The sequence below is a fragment of the Anomalospiza imberbis genome, chromosome 4 (assembly GCF_031753505.1).
Source record: "Anomalospiza imberbis isolate Cuckoo-Finch-1a 21T00152 chromosome 4, ASM3175350v1, whole genome shotgun sequence".
Taxonomy (NCBI): Eukaryota; Metazoa; Chordata; class Aves; order Passeriformes; family Viduidae; genus Anomalospiza; species Anomalospiza imberbis.
The window spans coordinates 30,345,306-30,359,700 of record NC_089684.1 but is presented as its reverse complement, the minus strand read 5'-3'; the positions used below and the strand labels follow the sequence as shown (position 1 = coordinate 30,359,700).

The window sequence follows — 14,395 nt, the reverse complement described above, 5'->3', positions numbered from 1 at the left end:
AGACATGTCACAAGATTTGTACTTCTCAGCCTGCAAGTCAGAGGCTGGTGAAAGTCTCTGCTGAACATGTTGTACTTAGATATTTGTCAGAAGCTCTCTTGCCTACCTCTACCAACAAACAGAAATTGGCATTTCCAGGAAGTGGGTCAGCATAGCTTTTGCAGTGTTTTTATTACTTGTGTAAAGAGGTTGAGAAGGATATTCTCAGTAGCAATAACAATTTTTCCTTCAAACATTTTGCATCACGGTGATACAGGAATACACACATTTACATATCAACATAGCAGCCAGTGCTACTTACACCTTCCTATAGCTGTTGATGGGTCACTTTCACCCTTGGTAGCATTTTGTGAAGGTGTCAGTGCCAATATCAATTTCCCTTAGCAGCAGGATCCTCTGTAAATAGAATCAAGCAGAATCTGTCATAAATCAGGGGGGTTTTGGGGTTTTTTAGAAACAATTTGTCCAATCGTGACTTTTCTACCCTTTTCCCAGTCAGAGTGTTTCGAGACCTATCAAATGAGCCATGGAAAAATACAGTGAAGGCTTTCTAGGTAGCACTTCATATTCTGTTAATACACAGGATTTTTGGTAGCAGTTATCATGATAAAGACACTTTTTTAATAGCTTTTTTTAATATATAACAGAGCTCAAGAGATTACCTTTCATGTTTCCATGTTCTTGTTGGTTTTGGTAGGCATTGTAGTGTAAGACCTTAAACATCTGTGTCCATCAGGAATGGACAGAGTGCACTGGTAGATTATTCACTGGTTTAGATGGAGATTCTCTCTTCCCTAAACTTAGAAGTGGTGGTCTCGGTCCTCCGTGTATTAAACCACATTTCAGGTGGCTGCTTATGCTCATTTGGAAATCCTTTCTATCACCTTCACACTGACCCTGGTCCTAGTCTCAGATTTGATCTCTGATTCCTCTCCTCTCTGATCTTAATTCTTCAAATGCTTTTGCCATTGGAAAGCCCACTTTGAATTGGGAATGAAGATGAATTTCCTTACCAAAAGAAACTTGTGCTCACAACAAGACCCCGTATGTGCATCTCCTTACCAAGTTTATCCTTATCTCAGCAAGAGCACTGCCCCCTTCCCTGGGGCAGAAGAGACAGGTTCTCTTGGTCTTGGTGTAACCCCAACTCTGCTGACATCTTGCTTATCTCTTTCCCAAGGCCACTGACATAGGTATAATACACCTTTGATCCTGGGGTCTGATCAGGAAATATAAGCTTCTCTCACTAAATTCGTCCCAAAATAGGTCTGAATTCCTTTAAAACAGGTTAATTATCTATCAAGTGCCTTAACCTTGTCCTTGTTCTAGTCTTGGCTTTAGTTCATCTGAGTAGATACTCATCCATCAGAAACAGGACTCACCATTCCTAGTCTGCCACTCCCTCTTGTGTTCTTCCATGTGGGATCCACATACCCTTTTCTTATCAATGGACATTCTGGGCTTAGCTGCCTGTATGTCCTGCTGCTTTGTGTTGATGTGCCTTTGAAAATAACAAAATATAGTAAGGATTGTTAGAAGACTCTTTAGGGGAATTCTTCTCCATTTCTATACAATAAAACACTTCAGATCCTAAGAGCAGGGAAATGTCATTCCAATGGAGTTAATTCAAATGGAAATCTAAACTGAAAACATTTTTAATCTGTTTTACTCTGTTGTGTCTTAGTGCTCTGTTTGGATAATTAGGTACAGCTTCCTGAAGGAAATCAGGTGCAGTCATTAATGGCAATCTGTGTGTCTGCTGATTTTCAGAATAGGTGTAAAGGAGTAAGAATAAACTAAAGTTTTTATTAAAGAGAGAACTTTGTTTTTAGATGAAATCAAGCTTTCTGGCTTGTACATACATAAGTTTTTTCCATATTGAAAAAGCCCTCCACTCCCTGTCCCTCTTCTATGAAACAATCTGTAGTTTGCTTTAATCACTGTGTAATTGATTCCTAAAGATAATACCTCCTTTATGGTCACTGCCTGTGCTACAAGTCAGAAAGAAGTCTTTACACTAAGCTAGTCCTGCAGAAATCTTTTTGATCCTTCTCAAGTCTAGCTGTAAACAATGAAAGAATCAAATATTCTCAGACTTCAAATGGTCCAGGACAACCTTCCTTTCCTTCATTATCTGGAGACAAGGCTTTTTTTTTGTAGCCAAATAAGCATCAAAGGATCACAAACTTGGAAACAGCAAGTTATGGAGGATTATGTGGCATGATTGCAATGAACCTTTTTATTATTATTATTATGACAGTCAGTGCAATACTCCTTTGGCAGCTCCCAGTTCAGCATTTGTAATAGACAGAGACACTTGTAAGTGAAACATTATGGGAGTCATTAAGTTTAATTTTATAGGTTGTAACTAAAACCATTGACACTCAATAGAAATTTTTAATACAATGCCTTTTGTTGTACATTATATTAAAAAATGTACGTATATCCAAGAGAGTTTGGTCATGGTTGTGTTTCTTTTAACAATGATTAAGGGCAAAATAATATTTCTTTTACCACATAGTTCAACAAATTAACTGCACAGAGAGACTGAATTCTAATCCAAGAACTAATTCCATGTAAGCAAGGAACAATTGCTAAATACTGCTGAGCCAGCCAACAGAGGACGAGTGTGTGCCAGAAAAGCAACAAATGGAACCCTGCCCTGTACACTGCTGTATGAACCACTGGGAACATCACGACTCTGGGTGTTCCTAATGGGGAGCCAGAAATCTTTCTTCTTTCCCGGTGGTCAGGGGAAGATGCAGAGCACTGCCTTGTTGGTCTGTACAACTGAATGAAAATGCAATTTTTTCTCCTTTAGATAAACTGGAGAACACATGTTTTGCAGAGGCAAGAAGAGGAGGAAGAAAATCAGCATGGGAGTAGACAGAATCTTGATTTATGTAACTCCTTTTTGACCAACAGGAGCCCCTTAGGTTCAGTCAGGGCCTTGGAGTAATTTCTTATGCAAACCAACCTGAACTTAAAGCCAAGAGAAAATATTTCTTTTAAAGAGGCCTCTAGCTTTTTTTGTAGGATCATGACATTTGCAGGGACAGGTGAGTTGATGTGAGAAGAAAACAGCTTGTTATCAACTGCTTAGGGGCTTATGTCTCCCAGTGAAATGTGGCTGAGAACCGGGAAAAAACATCCTGGCATCTGCAGAGAGAACATTTCATTCCTCTCTAGAAATTTATGATATTTTAGCAAAGCACAGTGCAGAACTGAGGAACCTCTATACAGTAGCCTGAGACCATTAGTGAGGATGACTTCGATTAAAACCTTCCTCTCCCTGTTAAGCTAAGCAAAATCTAATCAGAAGGGCAGCTGAGCCTTTGCCCTACCACACTGCTTCTTATCTGTAAGAGCTGGCATTTGTTGGACCTGAACTGAAATGGTTTGTTTGCTTAAAGATGGCAGATGACAATTTCTGTAGTTCCTAAGCTTTTAAAAGAAATAATGATCACAGCATCAAGTCCCATTGAAATGCTCAAGACTGCATCTCAGAAAAAAAAGAGGAAAGATTAGCACTGCACAGCAGAGCATTTGCAGAAATACCTTAAATAAACCTCTGATGGCGCCTGGAGGATGAAACAAACTCAGCCCTCCTAGGAGAGACAGTGCTCCCCTCCTGACCACGAGCTGCTGCTGATAATCCACCTGCACTGTACCCAGGTGAGCCAAGTTCTGTTTCACACACTTGAGCACGGATTGATCCGGAGATTCCCTAAAGCTGAGGAAGTGGACACCTGGTAGTACAAGAAACTGTCCACACCTGCTCCTAACCCTAGGTGAACCAACAATGTCTCTTAATCCATGGGGCTGGTATTTACTAAAATTCTGAACCCTAAGGTGCAGACCTCAGGAAAACAGACATGGGAAACTCCAGCAGCTTCTCTTCCAAAGACTCTCCCAGCTTTTTTTTTTTTCAGTTCTGTATTTACCCAAACTGATTTCTGTATCCCTTTGTTGGACTTACTTGATTCTTCTTCTTTCTGCCTTTCTTCATCAAGCCCCAGGCAAACAACTGCTCTAATGGAACATGGAAATTGCTTGGAAAAGTTAAAACTTAGGTACTCTCTTTTATGAGCTTCCCTTCCTTTCAATATTGCTGTCACTAACATTGAAATTATTATGGGCAGAACTTGATGTCTTTGCATACATTAAATTATTTGAAGAAAGATCTCAATGTACAGTCACAGAAGACACTGGATTATTAAAACTGACAATAATAATATTAAATCAACAGCTTTGGCTTCACTTCTGCAATTTGGGTTTTTCCATGGAGGCTTTACCATCTTCCCCTGGAGTCACTGGCTGTGAGAGCTCAACTGTAGGACCAGCTGAGTCTGGAGTCACCTCACCCAGGGTGAGCTCCCTGTCCCAGCAGCTCTCACCTCACACCCCTGTGCAGACAAGGCTCTCCTCAGCTCAGCTTCTCCCAGCAGCTCCAGCCTTACCTGCAATTTCCCCGGAGAGAGGACTTCTTCTGAGAGGACTATCAGCTTGCAGAGGCAGTAGTAAGAATTGGGATTTGAAGCTGTTCCTGTTCATCTACAAGGGATGGAAGGGAGAGGAGACATCAGTGCCTGCCCTTTCTCTCCCTTTCAGAGAAGCAGAGAATTTCCTTGCACAGACAGGCTTTCTGACAAGGAATATCACCAAACCCTTGTTCCCTGCCCAGCAGCTGAGAAGGAGCCATTCAGGGAGCCCTCAGGTACCCAGGCCAGACCGTGCAGTTGCTTTGTCCAAAGGCTCTGGCTCAGGCATTAAATGAAAAAAGGTGGCAAGAAATTCAGTTCTGTGACTTGCGCACTTTGAGCAGTGATGGGAACTCAGGGAGGCTCTTTACCAGTCTACACAGGAGAACTCCTGGAGCCGGGCCTCTGCAACAAGAATTTCACATGTAAATTATTAGTTAATGGGATGAGAAAAGCAAATTGACATTGGAGTGCTTTAGCAGCCCAACTCATCTCTATGATTCACAGATTCTTTACATTTCTTTTGAAGTACAGCTGATTCCTGAAAGAACTCATGTAAGAAAAGGCTTCTGCCCATCAGATGGTGAATGAATGTGGTACTAAATCATCTCAGTCAAAGAGACACAATTAATCTTAAAAAAAAAATCAAAACAACACATCACTGATAAGGTACAAACCATCAATTCCAAGAATTCCTGATTTGGTGAACCAATCAAGGAGATGATTTGTTCACCTCAATGATGAAAAATAATCACCAGATGATTTTTTCATGAGAGCAGATTTTTGCAGCTCTGTTGCTCTGACTACCTGTCAGCTGTGCAATCTTCTTTCACATTTGATTGCTATGCTGCAACTCTATAGCCTAAAATTTTCTGTGAAAAGAGGGAATCCCTTATTAAGTTCCTGTTTAGGAGAGTTTTCAATCACAACAGTAACAGCATGTTTTGCTACCTCCCTCATCCAAGACACAAGAGCTACTGCTCAGCCTCCTTCCACCTAACCCAGTTTCCCAAACCTGAACTTCTACTGTCACTGCAAGAAAAAGCAAAGATTTAATTTCATTTCACATTTTTTTAGTTTTATTATGGAATTTTCTACTTCCTCAGCTTTAAATGTACATTTGTGTTTTAAAGGATATAAGCTCTTGTGTCCCATTTTCTCATGCTTACTGCTGGATTTATTAGGAGAATTAATTTGCCCTTGGAGCACTTAAAAAATATTTTTTTAAAAAAATTCCGCATTTATTTCTTTACCAATATTCTTGCAAACAAGTTTGCCATTTTACAGTTGCCATCAGTCATTGCACTCTTGTGGTGCATGGTCTGTCCCACTCAAACAGTGACAAGGAATCACTGGAGAGGAACAGAGATGCACCAGGACCCTGTCTGAAGTGTGCTGTGTCAGCTACCAAATTGCAGTGTGGGATTTTCTGTTTTCCAGGGCAACTCTTGCCCTTACACAAAATAACGGCAGGGGGAAGTAATGCCTCTGTCTGGAGTAATTCTTCTCCTCCACTGGCTGCAGAAAAACAATGAATCGTTTGTCTCTTGTTTAATAATCATCACAGAAAACCCGCTGGCTGTCAAGAGACAGGTTTAGGGTGCTAAAATAAATGCTGTGCCCGTGATCTGCAGATTTCTCTTCCCCTTATACCTCAGCCAGACTGTTTATTCTAATCTACCACCTTCACTCAGTTTACTATTCCACTTAGCACTGAATATAATCAAAGTAAAAGGCTCATATCTGCCAGCTGTGGGGGACAAAAATCTTAGAAAAGATTTTGTGCATTGACTGCAAGATTTACACCCCTAATGCCCCTCAAGTTCTGACCTGCCTGCCATGTCCTGGGCTGGAGCCCAGCTACCTTTTGCCCACAACCTCTCTGGTCCAAAAGATTCCAACTTGTCCCAAGCCACTACATTGTCTAAGTAATTACTCCTTTACAGTTGTTAAGCTGACAGGGTTTTCTGATTCTTTCAAATGAAAATTTAAACAAAAACTTGAATTTACCACGGCTATAGTTTCCAAGTGAAAAGGTACAGCAGGCATCTGGGAAAACCCCACATGGAACAAGTGAAAAACAGATGCATTTTATTACTTGGAAACTGGGAAAAAAAAAAAAAAACTGAACTATTTTTTCCATTTACAAGTATTTCTTCTTATGCAACTGGCCAGAAGTAAAATCAAGATTTCACTACACAATCTACAAGTTTTGCGGATGCGTGTGACAGTGTAAAACATGGCCTTAATGCTGCAACATGAAGGGCCAAAAAAAACCCCAAAAAAACCTCAGCAATACTGAGCAGGAGAGGAGGAAAACCCAGCGTGAACCCCACACCTTGACAAAAGACACGACCAAGCAGCAGTGAGCGCACACTGCTCCTGCAGCATGCACTGCACAAGTTTCAGGAACACAAAGGTTATGGAAACACATCCAGAAAGGTTGATGATAGCTAAGGAACAATGTTGGTTTTTTGTGACAGGGGTTGCTGAAACTGCAATTAATGTAAGGAAACCACAGGCTGCCAAAGGGCTATTTTAGTGTTTGGAGAGCAGCACAGGGCTGAGAAAGTGCAATCGACTTTAATTCAGGTGTTTTGCCAAAAATGACATTTGTTTTTGAAAAGGATAAGCCAAGCCAAAAGCAGAACGCAAGCTCGTCTATAATCAATAAAAAAATCTTAAAATAAATTAAACAGGATTGCAAAATTAGGTTAGGGCAATAAAGAATTGATAATTAAAGAAACTACAACAAAGTACTAATGGAAAAATGTTTTTGGCTGTGTTAGCCTGGGGGGCCACTGCCCTGGGCAGAAAGCCAAGCAGGGCAGCCAATACTTGCTATGGCCCCACATCCTGCCTGGCTTTTGGATGCTCTCCCTGTTGGCATGTTCAACCCCATTTCCATCCCACCCCCAAAATGAACCCTCCCTGCTTTGCCCCAGCCCTGCACCAACCACAATCCAAGAGTGCATTTCTATGCACAGCACCTGGAACTGCAGCATTTCCAGTGTTAGCATCCTCTACAATTTACACAGTGCATGAGGAAACCACATCCATTATTAGCAAACATCCTGGGGGCAATGCCTGCTGCAGAACAGACCTGAATCACAAATTGTATCCCAATAGTGCACAGAGATGCCAAAACCATTCTTCCAAGGAACAGCTTGGAAAACAAAAAGTGGGAAAAGCCTCCAATGAGAAGTACAAGGCTGTGGCAGAGATCCCCTTGCACAACCACAGGGCATGAAATCCTGTGGGATTCCCTGAGGGAAATCCTCCTCACAGCCCTTCAGAAACTAATCCACAAACCGAGCCCTACAACACCTTCATGGCAAACACAGAGCAGGACCCTTCAGCCACCACTACAGCCTCGTCTCCTGGTCTTTTAATTTACCTCCTTGGACTGCCTGAAACCAACCTGTGGGATGTTCCTGTCAGGCTCTGCTGGCTTCAGCAGCTGGCCCAGCACAACCTTCCCTGCATAGGATTTGGGAGGTCAGGAGGAACATGTCCCATGTCGTGATGCTCCTGCCACTCTGAGCATCTACATTTGCACCACTTTTGGTCATTAAGGAAAGGACAAGGGGTGACAAATGGGGCAGCAAAGGGAACAAGAGCCTTCTTGTACAGAAATTCATACCTAAACCTCATTCAGAAGGGAAACACTAAGGCCATTCAGAGAAAAGCTACACTAGAATTTCTCTGCAAGAAGCTGAGAACACAAGGACTCTTGAAACACCTCATAACAAACATTCATTTATTGTTTATTTCCCCCATATGAATCAACCATCTCAGAATTTCCATCACACACAGGGGAGAAAAAGGTTATATACAAGAGGGACATACATCCCCAAAATAAGATGTACAGATTTGTCATGGAAACAAAGAGGGAGGGGAGAGGACAAAACCAAAAACAAGGACATTGCAGTCAGACTTTGACTTTCAGTTACACAAGAGATCTCTATCTCCATGTAAGTGGGGTTTTCAACTATTAAATAAATGGCATCTTAAAAATAGAATATTTGACAATTTCAATGCATGTATTATTATTTATTTTAAATAAATATTGCATGGAAATGATGCTGCTTTGCCACCATAGCTGCCTCCGTTCTTTCTGGGATTAAACAATCACCCCTGGTTTTCCTTGGATTAATGGTTTGCTTCTGAATGGCAAATGCAATTACCTCCACTGCTACGTTTTGATTTCTGGTTTTATTTAATTTTTGTTTGTTTTTTTAAAGGCCTAAATAGGCCCAGGTGAAAATGATGAGCTTCCTTCCTAACCCTTTGCAGGCCTCTGACCTGGCTCAAGGCTGAAATAAGATGGCTTTTCATAAAATTTCCTATTATTCAAACAGTCTTTCTCTGTTTCTCTGTGTCCTGAAACAAAACTTAGCTTCCTGCTGTGGAGCTTGGCAGTGATGCTCCCACAGATTGCTTTAGAACTGAGAGCCCCCAAAGAGCTCCCACACACCTGTGACACAAACTACCTGTGATGTTCTTTCCCTCAAAGCCCAGGGGAGTTTGTCCTGGGAATGGGAGCAGCCCTCACACAACCACTTAAGTACCAGGACACCCCTGTCCCTGCTGCCCCTTATGCTATCCCCTAACACTCTGCTACGGTTCCTGCAGGCTCCCACAGTGGTTTCCAGGTTCAGTAAAGCTTTAATCTTTCCTCCTCCTCCTCAGCTGGTGATCCTAGAAATAGCTTTGTCTGAAGACAAAGTCCAAAGTTGGCATTGATCCACCAGTCTGGGATCAAGTTCCAAAGTGCACATCAGCCTCCAGGCTGGCTGCCCATCCCCACACTTCCTGAGAACAAAACAGTTAATGCTGAGCCCTTCTCTGACCCTGCTTACTCTGAGCAGTCGCTGCTCCAGGGGACAGGAGTGCAAGCAAAGCTTGATAGGTAAAATGGGGATGGAGGGACATGGATCTTCCTTCCACTTGTTAGGACAGCACATCCCTGAAATGCTCTGAGGCTTTTAACAAAGTGAACATAAAAGGCTAATCCCTTCAAGGTGCAGAAAGGCACAGCCATGATCCTGGTGGTCCTGCACTGCCAGGGAAGGTGACAGGAGAGCTCCTCTGTGCTTGGGACCAGCACACTCCCATCACCTCCTCCCAGAACCAAGAAGAGCCCAGGCTTCCCCATGGCAGGGGCCACTTCTACAGAAACGACTTTTGGAAATGCAAACCTTTTGCTGATATTTATTCACTGTCCATTTTCATGAGCCTCAAACCCATAGGCAGGTATTTTACAAAGAGGGTACTTCTGCACATCTGCAGACCTGTTCCTCCCTAATAGTGAAATTACGTGGAAAAGGGAGCTAATTCTTTCTCGTAAACACAATTATTTTGGGATACCATCCTTCTCCAGTCCCATGGGTCAGTGAGAGAGAGGGCAAGGGATGTGAGAGGGGACCAGCGGGCTAAGGCACACTATTGAGTATGAGGACAGTAGGATGCTGCTGTCACACCACAAGGAATCTTTGGGTAGAGAAGGGTGTCATCTCACTGAATACACAAATGCCATGGGTGCTGCCTTCACTGATACTGTGATGGGAAAAACAATGCTTGGAAACAACTCATTATTCCCTTTCTTGTTCCCTTGACACGTTTTTGAGTCACTGGGCCCATCCTATAGCACAGCTGAGAGAACACATGAGTTGTATCCCACATGAAGAAGACCCTACTTTGGTACAAATCCTGCTCTTAGATATTCACCAAGACCCTCAATGGTTTCAGGCAAGTATCCAAATGCAAAATTTATCTTATGTTCCACATTCAGCCACTTAATCTCTCCTTAACCAGAAGCAATTCCTTCCCATGGAAGCTCTCAGAAAAATGTCCAAGCAATTACAGTGAACCAGTGCAGCTTTCCACCCCCACCCACCAAAACAACAAAAAAATCAGCCCCACAAAGAATTCTCATGGTGACATCTCTCAGCAAAGAGGCAGAGCTATTCCAAACACACCACGTCGTTTTGCCACCCCAGCTGTGTTTGGCTTGCAAGGCTAGAGCTGAGCCAGCCCCTCAGTAACACAGCTGGAGTGCCCAGGGCATGGATGTGCATGACAGCACAGCAAGGAGGACCAAAGCAGTGATGACTTGAAAAGAAAACTTGCAGCACTGAAGGCAGTGGCTTCCTCAGTTTTGTCAGCTGGCTGGTAAAAGCAGGAGGGTGAGGCTGGAAAGCAGGCAGATCCTTTTGCTGCTTTTCCTGTAACATAACGCTGTTTGGTGCTTGATGAGGTTGCTACTTGCTCTCTGAGGAACAAAGACACCAAAGATTGCATCTGTGCTTGCAAAAGCAACTCCTCTGGCATGTTGTCTGGGCACACAACTGCTGCAGACTCTGGGATGTTGCATAACCACCTCTGGAGGAAGATTTCCTTCTTGTCAGCATCATGTGCAATTATTGTCCTGCTGGTTATTTGTAAAAGAAATGTTTATAGACCATCAATACATTGGGCCATTCAGGCAATTCATTGCACTTCATCATTTTAAAGGAAGGTGCCATCCTCTGTCTCTTCTTTTTCAAGGTAGCAAAGTGCTACCCTAGAAAAACACAGTTCAAGGGTTTTCCAGTGTAGCCAGATAACTTCCAACTTTATTTAAAATATTTTCCCTTGCAGGTGCTCTGTTTTGAACAATTAAAACAAAAATTAAACTGTTTCTGAGGCTTCAAAAGTGCAAAAAAACTTCAAAGTATGTAACCACCTGAAGAACCAGTTAAGGCATATTTGCTTCCAGTCTCAGCCACTGTAATCCCTGTCTGATGTAGTGTACCAGGTCTGTCAGGCTACTGGTCAGTGCCAGAGCACTTGTCGCTCTGCTGAGTTCAGCAAAAAACTCTGGGAAAAGAGAGAGAGAGAGAGAGAGAAAAGATTTGGTTGGTTTCATATGCCAGGCACACCTGACAGGCGAGGAGAGACAGCAGCAGCACACAGTCAGCTAGCCAGTCCTGTTAAACAGTGCTAGTGCAGACAGCTCAGCAGTGTCACAGGGCTGGGAAGGGTGACAAGCACAGCAGGCAATGCAGGCAACAGGAAAACATTTACACACACTGAGACACCTCCTCATGTCCCGACTTTAAAGGACACAGAGACTCCGTGGTAGGGTAGCAAAAGTTTGGGTGTTTGCACCACAGTCCCTGCTTCAAGTTTCTCCCAAATTCTAAACAGGACAAAATTGAGTGTCTTCCTGAGCAGCACCCAGAAGCACCACAGCTGTGGTCCCTTTCTTTCATCCATCCTCAAACCTTGGAGATGTCAGGATTTCTCTATTTGTGTAGCTTGCCAGGCTATATACAGCTCGGGTTTGGATTGCTTATAGCCAAGCATGTCAGGCAGAGCTCACATTCCTCCCATCCCACCACCTCCAGGCATCCCACTCCTCCTCCTGCAGAGGAGAAGGCTCTTGCAGCACACCTGACCCTGCTGTGAGGGGCTGGCAGGCTGCAAGCCCTGCTCTGTGCTGGCAATCATCTGTGCAGGTGACCATGAGCTGTGGGAAATTCTCACACCTATCCCTTTGCAGTCACCTTTCCAAGAGCTTCCTGCATGACCTGCCTCCCACTGACACAGGCCCAGTCCCTCACTCTTCAGCTCAAATATGATGCTAAATACCTCTTCAGAAACTGGTAATTTTCAGCTCTCCTTTTTGACACCCAAAGATTGAAGCTAGAGGTGGAAAAATTCTGCCTGGCTGTGCAAGGAGCTCTTCAGAAGCAGAGTGCACAACACTTCCTTTCTAATTCTTGCCAATGCAGAAGGAGAGAACACATTCCCTCTGATTTTCCTGCTTTTGTTTACAGAATCCATGCCCTCCATGGGAAAGAGAAGGAACTGAAAACCCCTGTCTGAGCAAACAGAAGATAACCTGATCTGTCAGCACAGCATCATGTGAAAGGAGAGGGACTTCACATTCATGCCTGCAGCCTCAGCTTGTCCTTGCAGGGAGAGACCAGAGCATGAAGACAACCTGTTACAGCCTCGTGATCCAAAGTGATGCTCTGAATTACAGTGAGGAGCTGGCACCTGTCAGGGGACCCTCCAGAAGGCACTTCAGCTCTGCACCAGTGACTTGTACAGCAGTTACAGCTCACTGCTTTCCAATGGCTTAGGACTTCCCTGCTTGTAAGATCTTGATAGCTAAAGGCTGCTGCTCTTTCTTCCTCTTCTTATGCCCTATGAATTGCATAAAGGAATCAAGGATGTGGCCTTATTTATTTGCATTTTCACTCTCTGTACCTCTTTGAATATTACACTGATTATCAGAATGTTCCAGTTCTGAAATGCTTCCAACGGTCCTAACAGTACACCATCAGCAAGCCTACATGAGTATTTACTGGTCTCCTGCACAGATCTGCTCCCTACAGAATATTTAGTACCCCAGTCATCATCCCCCTACATCAGGACCAGCCACACAAGAGCACATTTTGAATTTAGTCTTGACTGATGCAAGGCTTTGCTCAGGCTGCCCTCCCACACATTTTCCTCTATGACTCACTCCTCTGGCTTATTAGCACCATCCACTGCTTCTATGGGACAGTCTTTTATCAGCCTTTTGAGGGCAGAATCAAAAATGCCACACATGAACTGCTGCTGCAAGCACAGATTTGCTCAAAGGTGACTTGGAAAGCCTTTTGATTTTCAGCAACTGCCTCATTAATGTGAGGATTTTTACAGCCTCCCAACAATCCAGCCGGGCACTTTGTGCTTATTTTCTTTTGCAAGTTTGCCAACAGGTCATGGCAATGCATCTCTTCACCCACACTGGCTCACAAAACTTTGTGTTGTGTGGAAGATGACACTGCTGAGGCCATGTGGGATGACAAGGTCACAGGCTGGAGTGCACCTACCCTGTGGCTTTTGTGTATTCACCACTGCTTGAACCAAAGGACAATACAACGTTTTTAACAGCAAAACTAAAATAACAAAGTTGCAGCAATTCTAGGAATTGCTGCTGGCAAATACTGTGCACGTGCCCAGCAAGGACTCAAATTCCAGTGCTGTTCAGCTTCTCTGTTAGGCAGAGAAGCCAGCTTCACCATTTTCAAGACAAAATTACCTGGAAATTTGACAAAAAACTAAAACACAAGGCTACAGGCCAAAATTATACTTTTAAACAAAGTGAACCGACTCAGAAAAGCTCAGTGCCCCAAAGGGAAAGACAAATAACACCCAAACCCCCTTATGCTTCTGGTGTTACCATGAAGCAAGTTGGCTGGTTTCCTGTACTCGACACCCTCATCCCTTAAGCTCTTGGACATTTGAGGATGCCAAGAAAACCTTTTAATGGGAACACTCATCAATATATCACCATCAAGTATCTCTGCCAATAAGCCCTGGCACAGATATTTAACATATTTCATGCTTTGAATTTTAGGTATAGTGCTTCTTGCACTGAGTGTCAGGATTGAAGCAAATACACACAACCATGAGACAGAAAGGACAAAGGGCAAAAACTTACCTTTATTCTTTCTGGCCAGTGTATCAGCCTTTTCCCAAATTTCATATGCATGGAGGATATAGGAGGTGATGTTGACATAGGAAGAGGTGACACTGGAGATGTGACAGGAGACAGTGACAGTAGAGCCAGTGCTGTTGCCAATGCTGCTGTGGCCAACGCCATTGCTCTCATTTGATCCCGGCTGAGAACTCACAGATCCAGCAGGAGAGGGTATTGGAGAAAGAGGAGAAGGCAAGCCTGTGCTTCTGCAGCAGAAAAGTAACACCATAATGAACATTCAGCTTCAAAGCTAAACATCTTTCCACAAAGCTGGAGCCAGGAGCTATCTGGTGTTACCCAAGCCTGCAGCGTGGAGTGGACTGCTGAAAAGTGAGATGTGTTCAGCTACAGCACAAGCAATTGTACTTTGAGGGCAAGGCCAAGTTTTTGGAAG

At 43.4% G+C, this 14,395-nt stretch overlaps 1 protein-coding gene across 3 annotated transcripts in view; it reads right to left on the bottom strand.

Annotated features, from left to right (window-relative positions):
* Positions 1-8,227: 8,227 nt before the first annotated feature.
* AFF1 (ALF transcription elongation factor 1) overlaps positions 8,228-14,395 on the bottom strand; it is a 66,878-nt gene continuing 60,710 nt past the window's right edge. For all 3 annotated transcript variants that reach the window (XM_068187724.1, XM_068187722.1, XM_068187723.1), the window contains exons 20-21: positions 13,963-14,207; positions 8,228-11,342 (exon numbers count right to left, since the gene is read on the bottom strand). In XM_068187724.1, coding sequence (XP_068043825.1) covers positions 11,221-11,342; positions 13,963-14,207 — 367 coding nt within the window. In that variant the 3' untranslated portion in view covers positions 8,228-11,220. The remainder of the gene's footprint in view (positions 11,343-13,962; positions 14,208-14,395) is intronic.